Here is a 26,587-nt window from a genome sequence, read left to right on the forward strand (position 1 = left end):
TCGAACCAAATCAAATCGAATATGCATATATATAATATATATTTATTTATTTAATATATTATATATACACATAATATATATATTGACTAATGTATTTTTTTTTACAAGTATTTTAACTAATGCATTATAAATATATAAAATATTTAACATTTATAAAGTAATTAAGAAGTAAAAATAAAATCTAATGTTAAATTATTTTATTTTTATCAATCAAATAATTTTATTTAAGAAGTTTGAAGTTAATTTGTAACTTCATGCAAAAAGAAGATAACTTTATTAGAGTTTGTCTTTGTTTGTTGATATGGATCAAATTAAAAAAATTATGGTTAAAACCGAAATCGAATGGTTTGGTTATGTTTTTAATTTTTAAAACCAATGAGTAATGGTTTTGTTTTAGTTTTAATAGTTTAAGTTTGTTTTGGTTATGATTTTGGCAAAAATCGAAATCAAACTGAACCATTGCCAACCTTAGATATTAGTAGGCTTTTGCACATAATTACACTTGTATATTTTGTGGTATCAATATTGAAGTAGTGATTATGTTCAGTTTTTAGATATAGTTGGTGTAAGTAAAAAAATTAGATTTTAACTATATCGATCTTTTGTAATTAATTTGTTTAATTGTTATGTATAATTAACTAAGATATATTGTAATATGCTAGCAATTTTATTTAAGTTATTTGGTTATTGAACATGCAAATAGAAAAAGAAAATGAAATGTATAGGTGCCACTAGATGTGTAGTTTGGTGGCATTTCAAATGGAACATTGAAAAAAAAGTACATGTGGGCTTTGTTGATTTTAATGAGGTGACATTTGAAATGCCACAATTAGGGTTTTTTCTAAAATTTTAAATATATCATTTGTGGCATTTTGGAAGGGTCATAATATCATCCTTTATAGTGGCATTTTAAGTGTCAGAAAAGCTATTAGTTACAAAACACTAATGTCCATCATAAGTGTCACTAAAAATACTACAAAATTACTTTAATAACATATTTAATTTTAGTGTATTTTTAGGCACAGTTTTCATTTTTGCCTGCCCATCCGCCAGCACCACGTCCTTTATCAATGTTGGCAATTTCCTTTTAAAATTGTTATTTGTATATTTTATTATATATTTAATTTTTATTGTATACTATAAAATTGAATGTACTTACATGCATAAATAATATTTTTATTTCCCGTAATATTTGGCCATGCAAATTTTCGTATTACTGATGTTAATTACATCATCATGAATATAATAATACCATGAATGAATAAGAAGAGTTGCTTTAAATAATTGAATAAATGAGTAGAGAGGTAACTCGCTCCATTTTATATGATAAATCCCAAATAAAACCGAAAAAAAAATTAGAAAAGTAAAACTTATATAATTGGCCTTATTTGATAGCTTAGATGATTTGTCATTGCTTGAACAAACATGACGATTTGTTATTTAATGCACAACCCAGAAAACAACACAGATTTGAAGAAACAACACGCCAAGCTTTGACATTGATTTGACCTCAGATCATGTGAACCACTGAGTATTTTCAAATGGCACCAACAGAGAGTCAAGAGACAGAACTGGGAGAAAGAAATGGCTGCAAATGGCTGAATTTAAGTAAATAAAATAGTAGCCAAACCCAGTTTTCAGCTAAACTACATAAACCTAAACCTAAGTTCTAAAAGACGTAACAATGAGGCAACTTCATCATATACTACACTCTTGTGTATATACATTATGGTTCAGAGGCTGTGGCTGTTACCAACTCCCCAACATCTTCTCAAATCTTTTTGGCAAAATGTCACCCCTGCAAAACCAGAACACCTTACAAATAGCCCAAGCCCGAAAACTCCTGATCGTACTGAAGTATAGATCCAATTGAATATTTTTAAGACTTCCCGCTTTGTGAAAGAAGCAGATGGGGATTCCAAATATCATCTGTTTTGTTGCTGCTATTGGGATTGTGCAACTAAAGGTGCAGAATGGCCAATTTCTAAAGCCCACGAGGGATTGCCGGCATTCATACTCTTCTGCGAATTGCAGGGATCAGGGGACTTTGTCGACATGATAGGAGGTGGGTGTAGCTCGAACAATGCTTTGCTGCCTTCGCCAAAACCTCCTATACATATCGTGTCACTGCGACCATGCCAGGTCCCTTCTTGAACATTGTTCATCTCCAGCGTTCTGGATTCCTGTTCCAAATAACACGATTGTTAAAATGCCCATTCCAAAAGGAAAGAAATGTATGACCACAGTGCTTGAGAATGCGGTCTTCTGGTAGTAACTAAATTGAAGAATTCATTATTTTGTTCACAAGGTTGATATGCAATGCACTGAAAGGCTAGGACAAACCTGACATAACGTGCAGCAAGGGCAGATTAGATGGTAGACGCAATCATCCACTGAACTATCAGTACCCTGCAAAACAGCAAAATTAACCAAATTATGTCGGCATAATGCAGGAATGAACTCAGGAAACATATGCATATATCATACAAGCTGAGGAATGAATTCATGAAGTTCAGAGTTCAAATCTGTCACATAAAAGAGATTGAAATTAAGTAAACTTGCAGTGCTTGCAGAAAGCAGCATAGTCTATATATGATTAATTTCCTGGATTTTAGCTCCATTATCTTTCTGTGCTGAGAGAAGCAATTTGTGATCATTAAGTACTGCTATGCACAAGGAAGGGATTGGAATGATTTCAAATGATAAACATGCAACATGCATCAAACAACAAACTGATGCAATATTGTATATCATTCAAGTCAAAACTAAGGAACAGGAAACTCAGCTCAGAAGTTGCCAGATTATTACCACTTTTAACTTGGGAAAGGGCCAGTTTAATAGAACAAAAAGACTGTCAAAATCATATAAAGGACATTTAATCAGGAGAAAATATTCATGTCATCTGTAGGGGAATAGCCATTTTTTGGACACACTGGTAAACACCAACACCTGATGGGTGTCAATAGGAGACAGGATGGGAGGGCATTCTGGTGACTGAAAGAGGCTGAATTATTTGCAGATATATGGAGGGGTAATCATTCCTTTCTTTCACCCATGGAGAGGCGTTTTATAGGGCTTTTGTCATGGTCCTAAGGTTTAGCCTAGGCCTAGAATGAAAATCGGAAGGATTCGATACAGTTAAGGTCAAGAACAGAATATATAGAGGGGAAATTGAAGAAGAATGGGGGGAGAAATTAGAGAGAATTGAGGGAGAATGACAGAAGAACGAGAGAGAGAGAGAGAGAGAGAGATTGGAGAGAAATCTTGGGAGAGAATTGAGAATTCAATTATCAAAATCAGCATAAGCATTCCTCTGTTTACAGCGGCCTTTTATAGGCATTATTAGCTTCTAGTGAATTGCATAACAGCACTCATGTGCTTCTAATCACTAACTAAAATATTTTCTAACAAATTAATATAAGTCTATTACAATATTACCCCTTTATTATATCCCTATCACAATATTACCCTTCTAATCCTCCTAGGGACATGACAGTATTGATTTGGCCTTGCCTCCTTTGCTGGACTATACTGTAACCAAAGAAATTCCCTGTAATTAAAACCTGATGGATGCAGTAATTTTATGAATTGGTTTATAAATCCGCCGAATCTGCTTCAGCCTCCCCACTATAAGTAAGAGTCATCGAAATTCACAACTGAGAGTCACAAATCCTTTCCATTCCGCAACCATTACCTTCCCTAATCTGCAATTAATTGATGATCAGGAGTATAGGACTGACAGCAATCCAAGCTGATCGCTGAAATTCACTGCAACGGACCACTACGAATTAGCTATCGCTCAAGATTTGCTCCACTTTGGATCAACGAATGTGGTTGATCTGTCCTTGAATTCCGCCGCCAAGATAGTCCGAATTTGCCGGAATTCACATGTATTCCTTCCACTCCCCAGAATTCTACCCGATTGACGGCGTTTCTCCAATGGAATCGCCTGCTGCAATCGTTTCCAGCACTCGATCACAGCAAATCCAAGATCGCCCAGACTCTCTGCGCGACTGCTGTGATTCAACGGCTGCCCCAACCTACTTCCACTTCGTGCGGAGCTTGCCGAAATTCGTGGCTGGACTTCCACCTCTTGCTTCACCTCCCATGTCCGTATTCAATTATGGCTTGCAACTGATCGCTACCTAGTACCTACCCATAATCAACGCCAACCAAGATTCCCAATGGAATATTCACCCAATCACCGACTACTTCAAGCGTATATCGTCGGAAATTGCTGCTTCTTCCCAAACCTACTGTTAAGGATTGTCAGAATCCCTGCCGCTTCCGACAACTACTAAAACGGAATCAGTTCCGAGATCCAATGGTCGTCTTCGATTTCAAAACTCGGATAGGAGTTTCCAGAATTCCCAAACTACAATCACTCACCCAACCACTGTCCAAGGAGTGTCGGAATTCACCTGAATTCAGTGCCTCTGATCTGCAACTAAATAGCCGATCAAAATCGACTAACACGATAGATCAACCACTTCCGGACTTGCTCACGATCGCTCCAAATGCAAGGTCGTCCAGTCTACGTCCACTTCACGCCTTGGTCGATGATCACAACTTCCTAAATCTTAACCGAGAATTAATTCTCAACCGAGATACCATCCAAGCACGCTGGAATACTTGAACTCGCCTATTCCGTTTAATCATTGAAATTGATTTCAGCAGCCTTCAAAACGAATTGAAACCACAACCAAGAATCGTTGGCTCTGATACCAATTTGTCATGATCCTAGGGTTTAGCCTAGGACTAGAATGAAAAATCGGAAGGATCTGATACAGTTAAGGTCAAGAACAGAATCTATAGACGGGAAATTCAAGAAGAATGGGGGAGAAATTAGAGAGAATTGAGGGAGAATGACAGAAGAACGAGAGAGAGAGAGAGAGAGAGAGAGAGATTGGAGAGAAATCTTGTGAGAGAATTGAGAATTCAATTATCAAAATCAGCATAAGCATAAACAGCGGCCTTTTATAGACATTATCAGCTTCTAGCTAATTGCATAACAGCACCCATGTGCTTCTAACCACTAACTAAAATATCTCCTAACAAACTAATATAAACCTATTACAATATTACCCCTTTATTATATCCCTATCACAATATTAATGATGTGAATCATAAGGGAGTTAAGGCAAAGGCTGACCAAGGACATGAAATTACAAGTGATGGGCCAATTACACGTTCAAAGGCTAAGCAATTACAAAAGGAATTTGAGTTATTCATTGGAAAGAGTCCAGCCCACTTGGAGGAATTAAAGCCCAAATTAATCACTTTGCTTACTTGCTTGGAGGATCAGCCACGAAATTAATCAGAAAGGAATCTTGGAACCTTCATATCTCTTTGATGGATTGGAGTTAAGAGGCGTGCCATATGTCATTGGAAAACTCACGATCTTAGTAGCAATTTCTTGTATTCATGAACGCAATTCCGAAATTCCAGCTATGATTTATGGTCGATTTAAGTTTGCTTGGCAGAACATTATGAAGAAGCGGGAATTCAAATTTATGGGGAATCAAAGCGCATTTATGGCTTTGTCTCCCACTTTGGCTTTAATCTCTTCCATTTCCTAAGCTTCAAATTTATGGAGAATTGAAGCATTTAAAGGCTTTGTTTATTATGTCTCCCACTTAGTTTTTAATGTTTCTGTTTCCCATGCTTGAGGGATGTTCCAAGAGTTATTTTTTTTTATGTTTCCCATGCTTGGAGGGATGTTCCAAGACTAGTATTTATATGGTTCCTCTTATGTACGTTTTTTGGTTAATGAACTTTTTCATCTAAATGCAGAAAGCATTTTTATAAATTCTTATCTAAGCTTTCTTTTGCTTAGTGGCGAATTTCCTTGGATTCTTATCACTCTTCCTTCTTCTTTCTAAGAGTGTGGCGAATCAACCCTAGTGTTTTCTTGTTGTGGCGAGTTTTCTTATCAACAGGAAGGTGCTGGGTTTTCTCTTTGGCATTTTGGGCACATCAATTAATCTTTTAATCTTCCTAGGGACATGACAGCTTTTTTATGCCAAAATGGATTCGATAAACAATCATATCATGGATGCATGGAAGGGGACTGGCAGATCTTCCTCCTTAGCCCAGTAAAATAGGGAGATGACTTCCCATTCTGAGGTTGACAGCAAGGCTATCATTCTCCAAATATAGTCATTTCTTTTTTTTTTTATGAGAAAATATTTAATCTTTCCAGCATGTAGTGAGGGAGAGGGAGTGTGGGTGAATGCTTTGAGCAAGGGTACAGTTATACATGAGAGGAAAATCCTCCCTATTGTAGAACACCCCCTCCACCCTTCTCCCAATATCAAGGCAATTTTTCCCATCAATGGGATAAAAGGGATATGTACTTTGATGGTGCTTGGACCTTAGCCTCCAATAGATAAGTTGTCATAAGGATGACGTTTTTGGTGTTCTCACACCTAAATATGTACCAGAGACATGTTGGACTATAATAGGGTTGTATTAGAGCCACCCAAATACAAAGCACCCAACCCATGAAAAGTGATTTTGGAGCCACTCACAGTACTATCATGTGGGTTGGAAGCACCACAAGTAACTTATAAAGAGGGGGTCAAGAATTGAGTGAGGTGTGCATAACAAGGCAAGTATTGATCCCATATCAAATGTTTAACTAGTGATTTTTGGCTATACAAGAGAGAGAGCTAGTATCACTAATAGGAATTGCTTTTGGGTTAGATATTAAGTGCTTATCTCGTGACACAAGCCCTCTAGGTTCTTGTTCAGAGGGAGGGAGAAGACTAAATCCTGTCTTACCCAAGTTCTAAGGAGATGTTCTTGATATTTTTAGGATGAATGTGAAGGTGCATCCAACTTTGGCTTAGGGGTGTGCAACGGTTAGTTTGGGTGGTTTGGAATGTGTTTTCCAAACCAAACGACTATTGATGGTTTGCCTATCTTCTAAACCATAACCAAACCACCATATGCTTGAAACCCAAACCACAACTTAACAGTTTGGGCAGTTTCAACTATAATAATTAATAGCAACTCATAAAAAAGGAACATACCAACAACAGTGACATTTTTTATTTTTTGTTTTAAATTAAAAAAACTTGAGAGTTGTCAATTAAACCAACCCCGCCAAAGTTACTAATTTGTATGGTTGAGAGTGAGGGAAAAAGTTGATGATATTTTGATTGTTTCGGAGGCTTTATGCCAAATCATTAAACCAGAAACTATGAATTTTTATTAACTTGACAGTCAATTAAAATTCATAGTTTTATAACTAAATAAAAAATTCAAACCATAAAAAACTTAATTTTATTTGGGATTTGAGTCATGTCATATACCTAGGGTTTGGACTAGAAATCGAAAGAACCCGAAGGAATTGGAATCAAGAACAAAAGGGATTGGAGGGGGAATTGGACAGAATTGGAGGGGATATTGGAGGGGGAATTGGACAGAATTGGAGGGGATAGTAGAGGGGATATTGGAGGGGGAATTGGACAGAATTGGAGGGGATAGTAGACGGAACAGAGAAGGGGATAGTAGACGGAACAGAGAAAGGGATAGATTAGCAAGGAGGGAGGGAGGAAATCAGACAGAATTGGAGAGAGAAATGACGAGAGGGAATTCTAAGAGAATTCAGTATCAATTCAAAACATAATTTCCCATCCTCAATTGTGGCTTATATATAGCCTAACAGCCTCCTACATGCATCCATGTGTAGTACAAACGGTAAGCCTAACTGCCTATAAGGGCAATTATCTATAACAGAAAAGAAGGAAAATTACAATTATTGTGTAATGCAAGCTAACTACTATTATAATGACAATTATAGACTTGGGGATCCTTGTGGTTGTGACAATTTTTCCCTCCTTGAGGGAGTTCTTGTCCCCAAGAACTTATAACGATTGCGCCGTTGTTTCTTCATCCAATACTAGCTCTCTCTATCTGGTTTATTCCTCTTTCTCTCTTTCTCCATCTAGGCCTATTCCTCTTTGCCCTTATGTTCTCATCAACTGGAACAAAACCATGGGTTATTACCACAACTTGTACAATTGCAATCAAGGTTGCATCTACCTCCAAGGTGTGATAGACCCTTCCCCATGGATTTGCAATAGCTACCCAATCAAGATTGTTGGTACTCACGGTCTTAGGATCCAATATGGTGCCAAAACTTGTCAATATGTCCACATCAAGTGCCTTTAATGAATTTAGCCGCTCCCTGTCGTAGGTAGCAGCTGAAACTTGCAACCCTAAAGCCTTCAAATGTTAATCATTTTGGAATTCACACATTTGACAAGTTACCACATATGTTCCCCTCTTTTCATCATCTTCAATGTTGGCTATTTTGAACCCAAAGGATTGACTAAATAATTCTTCAGTCGCAGTAGAAAGAAATGAATAGGTAGACTGTCTTCCTCTAGTCTTAGGACCTCTTCATCCTTATGAACAGGTTCCTTATAGCCAATATAAGACTGTTCCGATCTGGATTGCCCCATCAAAACGTCTTTCACTACATGTGGAGCATCAAAGACTTGATCCAACCTAGAATTGTTATCACAAGAATCACCACTCACAGCTTCAACCTGCTTTATAACCGACTTATCTAACAAATCAATGTTTCGTTCCAAAGATTCCAGCACCAATATCCGCACAGATGGATGGTCCTTCAGTTGAATTTGCTTGATCCAATGCCATTCCATCAGCATCTTTTTCTTTCTGTTTGCCGACATATTTCCGAGGTTCACTCTCCACATCCAATCTCCATCTTCGGAATCTTGAGTTACCATTAACAACTTCACTTCGATTACAACATCATCTTCCTTAATATTGACTGAATTTTCAATCGCAACCTCCTGATTCCATGCAAATAATTCAGCAACTCCTTTTTCTTTGTGTTTGCTGGAATATCCCTCTACATGAACTTCTTTTTCAAGAAGATCAAATCGTCCCTTTACATCTGCTACCCTAGCAACCTGATTGTTACAAATTCCCTTTGGATAATGCATTGCACCACCCATATCATCTCTGATGTTGCAGTCATCCTTCTTGATAATTCTGCCTAAATCAAAATACTCCTTCTACGCATACTCGAAGGTAAGCAATGAATCATTTTCCCATAATCTAATCATTTTCCCATAATCTAGACTTCTCTTTAGGCGGCTTCATTTTCAGGAACTCCTCTTGGTTAGAACTTCCGCGGTGATCATCTGAAACATTTCTTCTCGGTTTATCGAAGAATTCAGCAGAAAATTGACATTATAACTCTTAGTCAACATCTTTGCAAACTCCTGCAGTTGCTCTCGTAGCACACAACCTATTTCCACGCATAATTCGTGTATCACTCTTCTTGTTTCCTTGTCAATTCGATTGAACTCATTATCAAACTTCTTTTTCCATGTCTGATGCTTCTAGCCAAACTCCTCACGATTTATGTTGGATCCAACTAAAAATGAAGCATTCTTTTGTTGCAATTGAGACTCCAATTGTCTCATGTGTGCACTGCTCCCCATGGTCGACATCTCACAAATAGGACACTTCGTGAGATGTCGACCTATTTCCACGCATGATTCGTGTATCACTCTTCTTGTTTCCTTGTCAATTCGATTGAACTCATTATCAAACTTATTTTTCCATGTCTGATGCTCCTAGCCAAACTCCTCACAATTTATGTTGGATCCAACTGAAATTGAAGCATTCTTTTGTTGCAATTGAGACTCCAATTTGTCTCATATGTGCACTGCTCCCCATGGTCTCACGAACAGGATACTTCGAAGATCAAGCATTCTTCTGCTGCGATTGAGACTCCAATTGTCTCATGTGTGCACTTCCCCCCATGGCCGACTTCTCACGAACAAGACACTTTGAAGAACAAGGAGTAGGAGTCCTATACATACTGAATCCACACCCTTCCGTGAGCTAATCAGCTCTAAACTAGAATCGCCTCAACGCAATTCAATAGCCGAGGAGCACTCGCTCTTCTTTGCCTTTCTAATTCGAACCAAGTTAACCAAAATTCACAGCCGAAATCTACCTCTTGTTTCCCCTTACTCACAATCTAGAATTTCGATTGGAATCAACACCTTTGGAATTCTCTTCACTGATTTATTAATATGCGTTGTCAGACTTCTAATCGGAATCTCCTGAATCATCGCTCAATCAGTCTCGATAATGGCTAAGGTCACCTTCTTGAACAGCGACTGTAGCAGCTTAGACATAGCAACGAATCAAACTGTTGCTCCACCTTCACAGTCGAACCTTCCACTTCTCCTCTGCAATTTGAAACGAAAACCCAAAGTATTTCTTGTGAGTTTGATCAGTTCTATTACAGCCTCCAAAAAATCAATTGACTCCAAAACAGCTACTATGCTCCACCTAATTGAGAATTGATTTCCTCTCAATTCAACAACCTTAGATCCGTTTCACTGAATTGCTGCTATGAATCGCCTATCAAATTAATCGACTCTGTTACTCTAAAACTAGAAATCTTAGCCAAAATCAACCTATAGGTTTAGCCCAAGTCACCATGTAGTAGCCGATAACCACCGACTCTGAATTGCCTTCAATTTCAACAGATCATTCACTAAATTCCACCCTCGGAAAGTCAGACTTACACAAGCAGAAGAAATCGAAGGCTAAGGAACTGCTCTAGAATTCACCACTGTTCACCTTTATAAATCACCTTCGTAAATCACCATTGCTCCAAAAGTCAAACAACCTTCCTGATTGCCGAAATTCTACCAAAACGCCAAAATTCACCATTGGAATCATTTGGGTTGCTCGCTTCCCTTGATCAATTGTGATGCAACCAACGGAGTTCTTCGAAATTGATAATCGATGGTTGCAGTAGTTTATGACTTGGCTTCCAACTCCGCCTAAGCTGTTTCGCCCTTCCACTTCGAGCAAAAATTATCGCAATTCATGGCCAAGTGTCAACCTCCTGCTCGCCTCCAAGAAAATTAAACAACTCTTTTAGATCACAAGTCGTGATCGCTTGTGACCCTGCTTACCCAATTGTTTCCTGCAACTCAATCGACTTCGAGAACCACTCACTCTGTGTCGCCAACAAGTTGAAACGAGATGTGATCATCAAGCCCCGCGCCCTCTTCAATCAGCTCCGTTACTATCCTTCAAAGTCGCCTCAATTCACATCTAAAATCGATTGAAATCACAGCTGAGGAAGGATGCTCTGATACCAATTGTCATATACCTAGGGTTTGGACTGAAAATCGGAAGAACATGAAGGAGTTGGGATCAAGAACAGAAGGGATTGGAGGGAGAATTGGATAAAATTGGGGGAGATAGTAGACGGAACAAAGAAAGGGAGAGATTAGCAAAGAGGAAGGGAGGAGATCAGAGAGAATTAGAGAGAAATGACGAGAGGGAAGTTTGAGAGAATTCAATATCAATTCAAAACATAACTTCTCATCCTCAATTGTGGCTTATATATAGCCTAATAGCCTCCCACATGCACCCATGTGCAATACAAACGATAAGCCTAATTGCCTATAACTAAGGGCAATTATCTATAACAAAAAAGAAGAAAAATTACAATTATTGTGTAATGCATGTGAGCTAACTACTATTATAATGATAATTATAGCCTTGGGATCCTTGAGGTTGTGACAAGCCGATGGTCAGTTTGGAGGTTTATCAAAACTCAACACCCAAACTAAACCACTTTAGGCAGTGTTCAAAATTGTCAAACCATAACTAACTGCTTCTCTTGTGGTCTGGCTTTGGTGATTTGGGTCAATTTGGTTTGGTTGATTTGAGTGGTTTGGTTTTTTCTTGCTCACCACTCGAACTAAGAGATATTGGCCAAGCCTAGGATGCTAGAGGCTCTATAGTTTGAAGAGGGGACCTACCCGAGCTCAATGTTTAATCCAATTATTTTGGAAGACATACAAGTCATGTGTCATCTAACTAGACTGACATGTGTTGCCAAGTGGCAACTAATGAAATTTTCAGTAAATGCCACTTGGCATGATGGTAGAATACTCGCATCATCTCCACTCCGTTTCTTTGATCTAATAGCAATCAACTGTTAATGATAACAGGTTAGCTTCTAGTATGGTGTCATGCCTTTAATGTAGAAAGGAAAAGTGGTTGAATGAGGAAGCACGCACTATAAACTTAGAGAAAACTTTCTTGCTTCACCTATGGAGGCTGGGGTGCTCCACACATTGTAAGCCAAAAATGTGCATATTCAAATAACCTGAGGCGGAAAAATTAACCTAGTAATGCAATTATGCAAAATCTAACACAGTAAATTTCTGAGGGCTCTTCTTTGTTTCCACTATCTCCGCTACCTTTATTTTATTTATTTGTTCATTTTTTAATTGTCATTCCCCCACAGCCCCACATGGTGGGATTAAAAAGCTTGATATGTTGCCGTCCTCCCACTACCCCATCAAAGCTGACAGAATAAAGGCATTCTGAGACTCCACAGTAATTGGTCATGTGAAAAGGAGCCTATTATGCTGATAAGCCAATGTAGTCATGACACAACAAAAAAAAATAGTAGAAACAAATAACACCAAGAAGAACAACGAAGGTTATTCATTCAAATCCTTAACAATTTCAACAGTACGAAAACATGAATTCATACTGTTGAAATTGTTATTTAAATTACAAGGTGCAACACCCAAATTCAATTTCTTAGCAGTAACACCCCTGTGACAAATCCTAGACTCAAAATAGACCTTTATATCAAAAAATATTACATACATACATATATATATACACACAAAGGGGAAAAAATCTTGCAGAAGCTGCAAAAAAAAATGGAGAAATAGACACAGCTTCCTGTTATATTGTTTCTAGTGGTAAGTAAAGTAAGCAACATAAAATCCCACACACAGCATGTTCCCATTTTATTTTTCCCTAATAATTCAGAAAACTGCAAACTGGTTGAAAACACTTTTAAAGGTGCATACATGACATACCACAATTCCCAAAAGATGACAATACAAAGTGAAACAATAGTATGGGGAAAAATGGAGTAGATTAAGCAAAGGCAGCACGTAACTTAAAACTCAGAGAATGTATAATCTCAGACAACCTAAAATAGAAATGCTTACCCTGATGTTAAACTTCTTCCTTATCTGCGAACGAAAAAATCCCAGATATGCTCCAACTGAGATGGTGAAAGCAACAGCCAAATATAGAAAAAAATTTCTCTTGGTCATAATAAAGGCTATGCAATTGACAAGTGCACTAACACCAAGAATGAAATGTACAATTCCCTGCTCAAACCAAAACAAAAAGAAACTTTATTAAGGCCAGTTTCAATGGTATCAAAGAACATGACAAAAGAAAACCTAAAGTAGGGTGTTAGATCATCATCATCATTAACTGCACCTTATACTAAGTTAGGATCCTGCCACACAATATCAACTGACTTCTAAAAGTCACATTGATAATACAAATCCATGCAAAAAAATAATTTAGCAAAATTTTACACCAAATGCCCTTCATAATGCAACCATCTAGAGGGGTAATGATGAGATAAAGTTCCAGCACCATCTTCATATGGAAAAGTTTCAAGAGACGGTGGTAAATGAAGATAATTGATATGGTTGTCTTCCATTATATAGTTAATGTTGCAAAACCGACTTGTACAACATGGAAAGAAGGGTGTTGGATATCTCCTCAAATCCCATCAGATGGGATTTAAGCAAGGATTTTTTTTTTCTGTAAATGATTTAACCAAGTTATTGGATAAAAATTGTAACGTTGGTTATAAGTGAATTATTCCTAGTAGGGATAGTGGATATAGGCCTATTGACAGACCTATATCAAATCTTTGCGCTCCTCCCCCCCGCGGGTACTATGAGAGTGATTTCTCCTTGACTTTGCGAAAGCATTGTTCATTATTGTTATTATTATGGAACTTCATCAACAATAATCATTTTACAGGAGAATGGACCAATTAAAAATTGTAAAAATACACGGAAGAAAATATCAATATTTGGACAAAAGGAAATACTCTTACCTGAACAATACAAGAACCAAAACCAGCTCGGCCCATGTTCTTCCCGAACCTATAGGATGGACAGCTGCAAATGCAAACTCCTAGTTAACACAAGCAACGAACAAGAGTTGAACCATACATGTTTCTTGAAATTGCTGCAGCAGTTCTTAATCACGGCTGCAGCTGGGTCTAATAAAAAAAGATGATAAATTTTGTTACATCTTGCAATTAAACACAGCAAGTCCAAGAAATGAAGGCACGTAGTTCTTGTCAAAACCCATTTGGAGCATTCAACAAACAGTTCATAGGACATAATTTTACTCAAATCAACACCAGAAATCAGAAATTCCCTGATTCCACCAAAAGGCACCCCTCAAAAAGAAAAAGGAAAAATCATCATTTTTCACCCTTAACGGAGAGAAACTCCGATCCCAAGCTCGGATAAAAGATAAAAATTTAGTTAAATAGCCGACAACCAGCATAAAACCCGTCCGATTAAACAAACATGAATTACAGACAAATAAAAGCCCCGGGGCGTGTAACCCTTCATAACGACACGTTCCACCGATGCCATGTACTGACAAATAGTGAGATAAAAGCTCGGTGTGTTGTCGTAACTGAGAGGAGAAAGGGCGGCAAGAGTTTTTACCAAGCGGATTGGAGGGCGATGCGGCGGTCTTGGAAGCAGTCGAGAAGTTCACCCTCCCACATCCTGAAGACGCCCCCAAACTCGGCGCCGCCGTCTTCGAAATCGCCGTCGTGAGTACCCAACTTGGTCCATTTGCCGCCCTGCGTCTGCATAGCCACCGTGGAGCAAAGCACGTCGAAATCCAACACTGCCACGCCCTCCAACAACCTCTTCTCTTCCTCTTCCTCTTCCTCTTCCTCTTCCTCTTCCTCCTCCTCGGCGGCGGTTCCACCGCCATCCTTCTCCACCATCTCCGCCATTAGGGTTCTCTCTCTCTCTCTCTCTCTCTCTCTCAATCCTTGTGAATCTTTGGGAATCTGTTAATGGGAGGGTTTGGTTTGGTTTGGCTTTGTTTTGCTGGGTTGGCTCGCTGGCTGGCTGGCTTTAGATGCTTTGGTTGGCGGAAAGACAGGGGAGGCGCCCAATAATTGCAGGGTGGGGGCCGCCATTGCCATTAGGGATGGTTCAGCAATTGCCATGTCTGAGTCCGTGAATTTAGGACCTCTTTTTTGGGTTTTTTACTCCTCACCTAACCAAATTAACGGTCTGAACAACCCCTCAAAAGATCTCTCAAATCTCATTTTATCAAACTGATCACGCCCTCCTCTATATATAACTATATATATATATATATCATAGCATCATTCATAGCATCATACCACACCCAGTTGACAAGGTCACTACTCTGCATGAGTGAGTGAGTGAGTGAATTTTGTACACGAGTTATAGAATATGGAATTGCCATTTTTACAATGAGTTCGTAAATACAGGGTGAAAACTCTTTCACATATAATAATAATAATAATAATAATATAATAATCTTATACAAATACGAACATAATTAAAAAGGTAGAATAATTTTACATCATAGAATTGGTTTGTATTTGATGAACGTCAAATCTAACTTAACCCTAATCAATCTGTAATTTTATAAAATTTAAAACTAATTTAATCATACTACAAAAACTGATTAACCGAACCTAACTAACTTGGCTAATGACTTTTTTCTCTAAACCAATTTTTAGTTTACCCGTATTCTTAATAACTATTTATGGTTTATGAAATTGAGGATAAATTAAACTTTATTTATAATAATAATAATAATAATAATAATAATAATAATAATAATAGTTGGATGTGACTGCGTCATCAATCCACAGGATCAGTGCAAGGCCAAGCTGGCGGATGGGGACGTGGTGGCGGTGGCTGGCTGGCTGGCTGGCTGGCGAGTTTTGTTGGGATAAGCTTCAAATTTTGATAAGGTTTGGGGAATAGATTAAATGAATTGAGTCATCAACAAACCCATGTGCATAAAGGTGTTTAGGGTCACAAGTTGACAAAACCAAGTGCCTTCAAGCCCTGCACCATACCCATCACATCACAGGCCAAGCTCGTGGTGGATATATATATATATGTATACATATATTAGTAATATTACTTGTATATAGTATTTTAATATTATATTTTGATATTCACAAAATTAGAAATATTTTTTATAAATTATAAATACCTTTCCCATAATAAAAATATTTAGTGATGTGTATAAGGGCATAGACCCATTTACGAAACCCTTAAAAGTTCAAATTTAAAAATTAAAAATAAGTGTAAAGATCAAAAATAGAAAAAATTAACAAAAAAAAAAAAACCCAAAAAACCCTCTCATATAAAGGGATCAGAAAGACTCTCTTAGTAAATTCCTAAACTCTAAATTCTAAATTTTCGTGTAAGATGACTAAAAAAATCTAAAATTTTCTTAAAAAACCTCTCACAAAGTATTCTTATGACAAATACATGCATGCATAATTCTAAATTCTTTTCCTAAAATTCTATAATAGATAGAGATAAATAAGATCCATGCCAATCCTAAAAGTCAAGAATCATTATAATTTTATATCTGCTTTAATTATAAAAAAACACGCACACATTCTCTCTACTAAGACACTTCTACCTTGCAAATAAATATAGTTTTAAAATTTTGACTTAACCATCAAATTGTTTACAAATGAAATATCATATCCCTTCTAATCATGTTCTGTTTTGTAGAATTCTTGAAACTTAAAAGATGAATCCCTCCTTACAAATTATATTATTGTGTTTGAGTAATAATATTTATAATTTTAAAATATTTACAATTTCTGTATCAATTAAAAATTATTCTTAAAACTTAAAAGATGAATCTTTCGTTACAAATTATATTGTTGTATTTGAGCAGAAATATTTATAATTTCTGTATCGATTAAAAATTAGCATCGCTGATAGTAGATTCATTCACCGCCGAAGGTTGGCTGGGTGAAAACAGTTATTAAATATAAATTTCTATATTCTCGCTTAATACGCATGATATCTATAAATATAAACTATTTCACATGAATAATAAAGTTTTCCAGAAAGATATTGGCTACCGAGATTTTATCAATAAAAAAAGTTAAAAAGGTAAAAGAATGGTACACTCGTGACGAAGGCATAGGTGAAAAAACAGACAAATTGAGCTCTAGGTGGGAGTGGCTGCCACTCTCTATTCACCAGATAAACAGTATGCATTACATTACATTACACTTCAACCTCCGAAATTAACATGCCCATGAAAAGCTAAGAGAGAGCACGAAGGGGAGCTTGACAGAGCAAGTCGTTGTACCATAATGAACACAACATGGGACATCTTCTTGTTTCATGTCTTCATTGCAGGCCTAACCAACCCCAAACCAGAGCCACTACCCAAATGTTTGAAATCTGTTGCCATCAGATGATCCCCATGCCCAGAAAACCCTGTCCCTCCTTTCTCCAAGGGAACCAAATTCCTTTCTTTACATCCCCTGTTGCAGACCAGACAAACCTTGTCCACGGCCAGGAACTTGTCCCCGCACTTCTTGCAGAAGACATGCCCGCACGAACTTAGGGCAACAAGCGATAACGTGTTAGTAAGGGTGACCTTGCAGCTGGGGCAGATGTAGGTCTTTTCAAGATCGTTTGATTTCTTGTTGTCATGAATGTCTTCGGTTAGGTAGATCGGGAACAAAGTTTTCAGCTTAAGCTTTTCCTTGCCTTCCGGACAGATTGTATTGGTGAATGGGGCCTCTACCTTGGCCCGAGCTTCTGGTGTGGCAGAAGGCAGCCAAAATGCTTTCATGGTTCGGAGTGCTTCCTCCTCATAAGAGGTGGCCTTCACGCTGTTTGCACCGTGGAAGCCATTCTTATCCTTGTTATAGTTCCTATCACTGTACTGTGGCACTGCACCGTGGTTTTGCTGATCAAATGCATCGAGCTCTCTGGCTTTCTGAAGCATTAACCTTTCTTCTTCCTCTTCTTTTTCTTGCTTCTCATGAGCAGCATGTGCAGCTAGCTTCCTGCAAGGCAATGAAAACATTTTCAGCATGTCATGGACAAAAACTAACAACTATGCAGAGGAATTGCCACAGAGTCTGACAACCACGTAAACAAGGAATATTACCAATACATGCTGCTGGATGTGCAATTGAGGCGGCGGCAAGTAATAGTGCATGACATATGTTTTGTTATTTTACCTCTTTCATTGGTACTTATTTACCTTACCAGATACCAGCAGCTTGTCCTATCTTACTTTTTTGAATAATTACTACATAGAAAATTAACTATGCTATAATTTAATGGTTAAAGAGTCTGTTAAGTGCAGTACGCATTGCGCCCCCCCCAAAGACAGGCGTACAAACGTACAAGATGAAAAAGAAATTCCTTCAATTTGTATTTATCTGCTAAATGGACTCACTAAACTGAAGAAGGCCAATCTTCAAGTTCTTAAACAACACCAAACCATCTTTGTCCCATAACAAATTATACATCTATGAACAACCCAGAAACAAAATTGCTCTCAATTTTTAAGAATATTCAAGAAGCACTCATTCAATCATGACTTCCTCTACAACTAGCCACTCAGGTATAAACCACCACATTGCCAAATATATCATCACCATCATCAACTGCACCTTATCCTAACCATTAGGGTTTGTGGCATGGCATCCAGAACATCAATTGACATATAAAAGTCACATTTAAAATACAAATCCATGCAAAATAACAGTGTGGAAAAATTTTCACTGGATGCCCTTCCTAACACAATCCTCTACTGAGGAACAATGTGGCCAAATATATGAGTTGACAAATTAGAATATCCTTTACTAACTGACCACAGTGCAGCAAAGATAGTCAGGGAATGCTGCACACAAACCACTCACTGCAACCTTCAAAATAAGGGAAATTAGACATGTAAAACCCAAAAATATATGATATATATTATTTTGCAATTAAGAAAATATTTTTATTGATTAACCTTTACAGAAAGGGCATATTGAAAAAAGAGGCAAAAATCCTAAAGCCCAGTTTTTACCTATTGAAACCAATGAAAAGAGTTCTGCTTCCTTCCAAACATCTACTTAACCATTGAACGACTCAAAGATCCTTAGTTAGTGAAAGTGAAGTACAAAGGATTCTAAACAAGTCTCTACAAGTTTTGGTAGGTAAGTCTATTTTCTGCTTTATAACAATTGTCTCCAATTTTTTCTTACATAGATTAAATCTACAAATTGATACTGCAATGTACAAATTGATACTGCAATCAAAACGAGTCTCTACAAGTTTTGATTGCAGTATAATATTTATTATATTGCATCCGGTTCTATATTTGGCAACACCCAGATTTCTCAGTCTCCTACATTGGCATTCAGTTCTATAGCCCATAAAGGTAACACCTTCCACACCTTGACTGCTAACAGTAATTTTTCTGCTGTATAGGTTGTTGATTCAGGGGCTTCAGATCACATGACTGGAGATACTAATCTACTAACTAGATTTCAACCATGCAAACAAGATTGGATGGTAAGAATTGCTGATGGCTCACTGTCAAACGTGGCTGAAATAGGTTCAGTGGCTGTATCTACAAACCTTACCTTAAATTCTGTACTCTGGTGCCAAATCTAGACTGCAACCTATTATCAGTTAGTAAGTTGTCTGCTGATCATGATTGTGTGGTTAAATTCTCACAAAATCAGTGTGAATTTCAGGATCGGATTTCGGGGAAAATGATTGACAGTGCTAAGGCATGTTCGGGACTCTACATCCTTCAAGGGACTACTTCCAGCAATAAGCTTGCTCATTTCAGCAATGGTTCCTCCATTAAACCCTCTGTTTGTCTCTCTAATTTTCATTCTAACAATAATAGTGCAATCATGTTATGGCACTATAGACTAGGACATATTCAAAACACTTATCCCAGTCAGACCTATACTCCATCTTACCATTTTTCTTTGATTCATAGTGATGTATGGGGGCCGTCGAGGGTTAAAAACATTACAGGGGCTCGATGATTCATATCCTTTATTGATGATCATACTCGCCTCACTTGAGTGTTTCTTATGAAAGATAAATCTGAACCTGGTCCTATTTTCCAAACCTTTCATTCAATGATACAACAGCAATTTAATGCCAACATTCAGATCCTAAGGACCGATAATGGCAAAGAATACTTCAATTCTATTCTTGGTCATTATCTCTCCCAACAAGACATTATACATCAAAGCTCATGTGTCGATACCCCCCTCACAAAATGGGATTGCTGAACGGAAGAACCGACACATATTAGAAGTGGCAAGATCCCTATTGTTTTCTACTAATGTTCCCAAACATTTTTGGGGTGAGGCTATCCTTACGGCCACATACCTTATAAATAGAATGCCCTCAAGCATCCTAAAGCATTAAACTCCTAGTCAACTTCTCCTCGCATCCTTTCCTCACACTCAGATTCTTTCACAAATTCCTCTAAAAATTTTTGGTGGTTGTGCATTTGTTCATGTTCACAAACACCTTAGAAGCAAACTTGATCCTAAGTCCATCAGATGCATCTTCCTAGGCTACTCTCCTCATCAAAAAGGGTACAAATGCTACTCTCCTGAGCTTCAGAAATTCTTCACCTCTATGGATGTAACTTTTTCTGAACATCAGCCATATTATCCCAAATTTGATATTCAGGGGGAGACCACTCAAAACACTCAAAATAACACTTCAGAATACCAATTTTGAGATATTCTCTCTCTTCCTACCGATAACCATCTTCCTGCCAGTAACCAGCAGCCTGAGGAACCAGATTCAAATTCCAAAATCAGCCATTCTCCTTCTCCTACCAAGGAATTTCAAGTTTATTCTCGAAGACAGTCTAAACATAAGGAAAGTGAGGACCAAACATGCCCTAGGACCGATCGAGAGGCTGACCCAAATTCAGATCTGGTGATATAAGGGGAAGGAGTACAACCACTGGTGAGGATTCTAATATTACTTCTATTGATGATGATGATTTACATTGGCCTATTGCCTTGAGAAAGGGAATAAGATCATGCACACAACATCCTATACAAAACTATATCTCATACAAGGGTCTCTCACCCAAATTCAGCACATTTGTTTTAAATGTGGATAAAGTGCAGGTTCCCAACACTATTCAAGAGGCTTTTCAACATCCTAAGTGGAGAGAGGTTGTCCTTGAGGAAATCAAAGCTTTGGAAAAAAATGAGACATGGGAGATCACTGATTTACCTCTCGGAAAGAATCCTGTGGGCTGCAAATGGATTTTTACAGTAAAATACAAGGAAGATGGAAGGATTGATAGGTTTAAAGCTAGACTAGTGGCAAAGGGATTCATCCAATCCTATGGTATCGATTACCAAGAAACATTTGCCCATGTGACAAAGCTAAATACCATCAAAGTATTGTTGTCCCTAACAACAAATTTGAATTGGCTTTTGCACTAGTTAGACATAAAGAATGCATTCTTAAATGGAGATCAAGAAGAGGAAGTCTACATGGAAATTCCCCATGGATTTTAAACTAAGCTTACAAGAAACAAAGTATGCAAGCTAAGGAGATCAGTCTATGAACTTAAACAATCCCCGAGAGCCTGGTTTGAGAGATTTACAAGGGCAGTCAAGAAGCATGGATACAATCAATGCCAAGCAAACCACACCTTATCCATCAAGCACTTCTTGGAAGGTAAATTATTTATTCTTCTTGTATATGTGGATGACATCATTGTTACAAGAAATGATATTATTGAAATAAAAAATCTTAAAGAAATACTTGCAAGGGAATTTGAGATTAAGGATCTCGGAAGTCTAAGATACTTCTTAGGCATGAAAGTTGCAAGGTCCAAAGAATGGATTTCAATCTCCCAAAGAAAGTATATCCTAGATCTCTTAAATGAGACGGTGATATTGGGTTGCAAACTAATAGATACTCCTATGGAATCAACAGCAAAATTAGACAGTGGCAAAGAAAGCACTCTAGTTGACAAAGGGAGATATCAAAAGTTGGTGGGAAAACTCATTTACCTGTCACATACTAGACTGGATATAGGCCTTTTTGTGAGCATTGTAAGTCAATTCATGAATGATCCCAAAGAAGAACACTTGGAAGTAGTTTATTGCATCCCGAAGTACTTAAAATTAACTCCAGGCAAGGGATTAATGTTCAAGAAATAGGCAAACCGAGGGATAAAAATCTATAGTGATGCTGATTGGGCTGGGTCAATCCTAGATAGAAGATCAACCTCTAGATATTGTTATTTTGTATAGGGAAATCTAGTTACTTGGCGCAGCAAGAAACAATATGTTGTCTCTAGAAGCAATGCAAAAGCTGAGCTTGGAGCTCAAGGATTTTGTGAAAGAATATGGCTAAGAAGGCTACTTCAAGAACTACAAATACCTATGATAGAGCCAGTATGAGTATTGTGTGATAACCAATGGGCTATTAGTATTGCAAAAAATCTGGTTCATCATGACCGAACAAAACATGTGGGGATTGATGGGCATTTCATCAAAGAGAAGATCGAAGAAGGACTATTCAAGTTAAGCTACACTCGTACTAACAGTCAAGTAGCTGACATTCTCACTAAGGCTCTACCAAGAAGAATATTTGATGAGTTAAGCTACAAGCTTAGCCTAAATAACATATTCAGCCCAGCTTGAGGGGGAGTGTGGAATTAAGAGATAGAGAGGTCAACAGGCCAAGAATAGTGCAAGATAAGGATCCGAAATCTTAGGGAAGTTAGAGATAGAGGGAAAAGAAGATAATTCAGTTTATATAATTCAGTTTAAATTATATTCCCAAAATTTAGAGATAGCTAGTTTGTATTTTAAATAAACTTAGATATCAGGTAAATAAAGTAGACTTCTATAGGAGGTAGACGTCTTGTACTCATATGTATATAATATATATATACATCCCATGCACGAATGAAAAGGTAGAGATTTCCTTTCTCCTAAATATTTTCTACAGTATAAATTTGGGGGCATGACAAAGCAACCGACAGAACTCAGACTGACAGTGCAACTTCCCAAAAATCATTCATTATCTTAGAATCATTTCAGACATGTAATTACCCATCCCCAACTTCTTATCATTCAACAAAAATACACAGTGTATATCACTAAGTAGAATCAAATAGGTGCTCAGTAAACATCCCCTCCAAGTTGCACCATCCTATAGGGCAGCTTGTGACTCCTACAGACACATTTTTTGAGTCAGAAAAGGTTGATGACGATCAAATTCCTGGTAATGTCAGAGAATTGAATACTTAAAAAAAATGGCAGCAATTGCATTAGGAGATTATCAACCACTCTATCACAGTCAGTTTTCCAATCTCTGGGTTCAATTAAAGCGCATACAATCTGAGCAGGCTTCTAAACATTCGACCACTGCAGATCTAGGCGATGAGAGATCACAATATAACCAGGTTAAAAACTCCGATTCCTAAGTTTCTAGCTAACCTTGTCAACGACTCCATTTATAATTCGTACAGGACTCAGTCATGACATAAACACAAACCCTAATCAAAATTATCCACCACATGATATCATACCCAATGGCAAGAAGTCCATTTTTAACCTAAAAAGAAAGTTAATCAGATAACAGAACCCAAATGCCCAGACAATCAACTAATATACAAAAATCTGAATACCATAATTTCAGGTAAAAATAAAAAGAATCAAAGAGGGGTACAATTAATTACCTTTTAATGTCTTTCTTCTGAGACAGCAAGCACTCAAGAATGCACTCTTTGCAGAAGACATGGCCCTTCTGGCAACACATGGGATCTATGAAGGGCTTCAAGCAGAGGCAACAAGCGTCGAAGGGCTTGATCGAGTCCTTGCCGAGTCTCTCCTTCTGAGTCCCGTACCCGAGCTTTCGCTTCTCATCGTATGTGAAGAAGGCGAGGTCATTGTTGTTCTTCGAGTGTCTCTGAGGCATCTCTCCGATCAAATTTATCAGAAACCGCAGTTGATCGGATCCGATGAATCGAATTTGCGATCCGCCGGAGGATACACAGCGAGACGAGCCCTAGAAAATCAGCACAGGTATTAGGTTTCCCCAAACAGCTCCTTGGGCGGTCAATGAATTGTGTGGAAGGGTATATCGGGATGGTTGGAGTTTTATATAAACCCGAATCCGAATCCAAATCCAATCTAAACCCAACTGATTGGGTTTATAATTTTGATTTCTGAATAAATTAAATCGAAAATAGAATAAACTAACCGATGGCAGTGGTAGTGTGTGTGCGTATATATATTTATTTAAATAATCAAGTAAGTAGTGTTTTTAAGGCATGATATAGTCCAAAAACTAGAAGATACGATTTTGGATTATGTGTATTTGTGAATGCAATTGCCAATTAGCTACTGTTCCTTCTGGCCCATAAGGTTGGTAGGAGCAGTTATAGTGGCAATAGAATGTCATGATCTGATAATTTTCATAATAAGGGTGGTTAGTACATATAAGCATTTTAAAGCTCAAATTAGTGAGGATTCAGAATGTAAAAGTGCTAGTAAAATTTGGAAAGAATATATTTTGACCTATGATCAAGCTTGTTTTTATAGAAATAAAGGTATTTTATATATCATCCGTAATCATAGGAGGATAGAGAGTTGAAATGTACGATAATGATAAAGATCATTCTCTAAATCTTAAATTTGATGAGGATTATGAGCTAATGAAAATTAGTATACGAGTTATATGGGATTAATGAAATTTATTAGAATCTCAATTTGAATAAAAATATTATTTGAGCTTTTTAGGCCAAGATCTAATATGAGGATTGGGCTAGGTGCCTTGGCACGGCCCAATGGGTCACTAGTTGGAAATTGTGAAAAGGTACCTCTTGAAGTCATATTTTAGTATTGTTCTAGTTAACAATATAATAACTTTTTTTAGTAAAACATTTTTAATGATAAATTACTGTGGTTATATATATTATATATGTTATGTCTATCTAATCTTATTTTTAAAACTTAATGTATTAATTAAATTTTAGATAAATTAATTATACATCCTTTTAATTATATCTCAAATACTTTTAAAACTCTAAATTTTGTCTAATTAGTCCTTAAATTTTATAAAATTAGTCACAACACCATTTCAAATGACTCAAGGTTAGGAGGCGACATGGCTAATTCGAAGAGTGATTGGCTAATTTTAGAAGATTTAGAAACTAATTAGGTGAGTTTTAAAATCTAGGGGCTTTCAGGCCAAAAGATAAAAGTGAAAGAGGTGTTTGGTTAATTGACCCTTCAATTTTTTCTACAATATAAGAGTATGTAATCAACTCAGTCTTGATCATTTTCTTGAGAATATTTAAAAGTTGAAATTAATTATTTAATATCACATATTAACTTGTTATTTTGATGAAGTTGTTAAAGATAATATGATCAAATTATTTACTTAATTCCATTTTCATCTTACACCCCCCATTGGGTAAACCAATTAGAAAAGAATACTATTATCTGATGATATAACTCTTTTTGCTATTTAAAAATAATGATATTTACTATATGTCAATGAATAGTTTATCCGACTAAAGTGGGATAAACTAATACCCCTATCATCTACCATTTTCATCTTACACCCCGTTTGGTAAATGAATTAGAAAAAAAATACTATTATCTATAGTATTACTCTATTTGTTATTTAAAAATACTATATTTACTATATGTGGACGAATAGCTTATCCAAGTAAAATGGGATAAACTAATACCCGTACCACTTACCATTTTGCCCTTAGAGTATGAAAATTGATGCATGGTCTCTTATTCTCATTTCTATCACCCGCTAATGCTATGACCAGTAACCAATATTTCTTCTTCATCTTCTTTCTCCTTTTTATCACTCTTTGCATATATGACAATCACCATTGTCCACAACTATTGTAGCTCTTCCTTTAAGGGGAGTTCTCCTCGAGAAGATAACACGTTTGAGAGTAGCAATTCTCTTGAAAGGGTCCTTTCGAGTCGATCCTCTCGAAGGACCATACGATAGTTTTTCTGAGACTAGCTTCCTAAAGCCGTATCTTGCAATCTTTCTCGTCAAGCCTAGCTCTCAGAGAAAACCTAAAGAGATCCATTTACTGTACAACATCGCCCCACGTTGTCGCGCACAATGTTGCCCACCTATTTTAGGCTCTCATTTTTCTATAAGACCTTTCTTCTAGGAATAGAGTTCTCATGAAGACCCTCTTTTGAGCTTAACCCTAAGACAACATCACATGTGTCAGAAGTATTTCGTCTTTTCGCACATGTGTGTCACGTGTCCCAATCACGACTAATGACTATAATAGCCTTCAACCCCTCGTATTCAAGGATATTTTTTTTCTCACCTTCAACCTCTCAGATTCTCTCTCATTCTATTCTAAGCGACCTTTTGCATCCTAAACACTCAACATCACACTACTTTTCCAAGAGAAACCTTTCTCCCCAATATTCTCCAGAGCACTGCATACTGCATTCTAGACTCCATGACACTATCTGACTTAAGCATAAAAAGGTATGTGTAGGAAAAATCCCTATATCTCTTTTGAGTGCTTCTTTGTATCATAGACAATTTTTAGAGGACACACTAACTCTCCCGGACAATGGAGACATCCCCTAAACCATGACAACTCC

At 37.2% G+C, this 26,587-nt stretch overlaps 2 protein-coding genes across 2 annotated transcripts; both read right to left on the bottom strand.

Annotated features, from left to right (window-relative positions):
• Window positions 1-1,572: 1,572 nt before the first annotated feature.
• On the bottom strand, window positions 1,573-15,162 carry LOC127794969 (uncharacterized). The gene is made up of 5 exons (XM_052326315.1): window positions 14,598-15,162; window positions 13,970-14,033; window positions 13,056-13,220; window positions 2,344-2,409; window positions 1,573-2,183 (listed from the first exon to the last, which is right to left on the bottom strand). The coding sequence occupies exons 1-5, from the start codon at window positions 14,894-14,896 to the stop codon at window positions 1,944-1,946; spliced, it is 834 nt and encodes a 277-aa protein (XP_052182275.1). The 5' UTR covers window positions 14,897-15,162; the 3' UTR covers window positions 1,573-1,943.
• A 1,938-nt stretch (window positions 15,163-17,100) lies between these two features.
• Window positions 17,101-24,069, bottom strand: LOC127795852 (E3 ubiquitin-protein ligase CSU1). Its single transcript, XM_052327780.1, has 2 exons — window positions 23,665-24,069; window positions 17,101-17,980 (listed from the first exon to the last, which is right to left on the bottom strand). Exons 1-2 carry the CDS (start codon window positions 23,901-23,903, stop codon window positions 17,305-17,307), a joined length of 915 nt encoding a protein of 304 aa, XP_052183740.1. The 5' UTR covers window positions 23,904-24,069; the 3' UTR covers window positions 17,101-17,304.
• Between the last annotated feature and the right edge of the window lie 2,518 nt (window positions 24,070-26,587).

This window comes from Diospyros lotus, chromosome 2, assembly GCF_014633365.1.
Source record: "Diospyros lotus cultivar Yz01 chromosome 2, ASM1463336v1, whole genome shotgun sequence".
NCBI classification, from domain to species: domain Eukaryota; kingdom Viridiplantae; phylum Streptophyta; class Magnoliopsida; order Ericales; family Ebenaceae; genus Diospyros; species Diospyros lotus.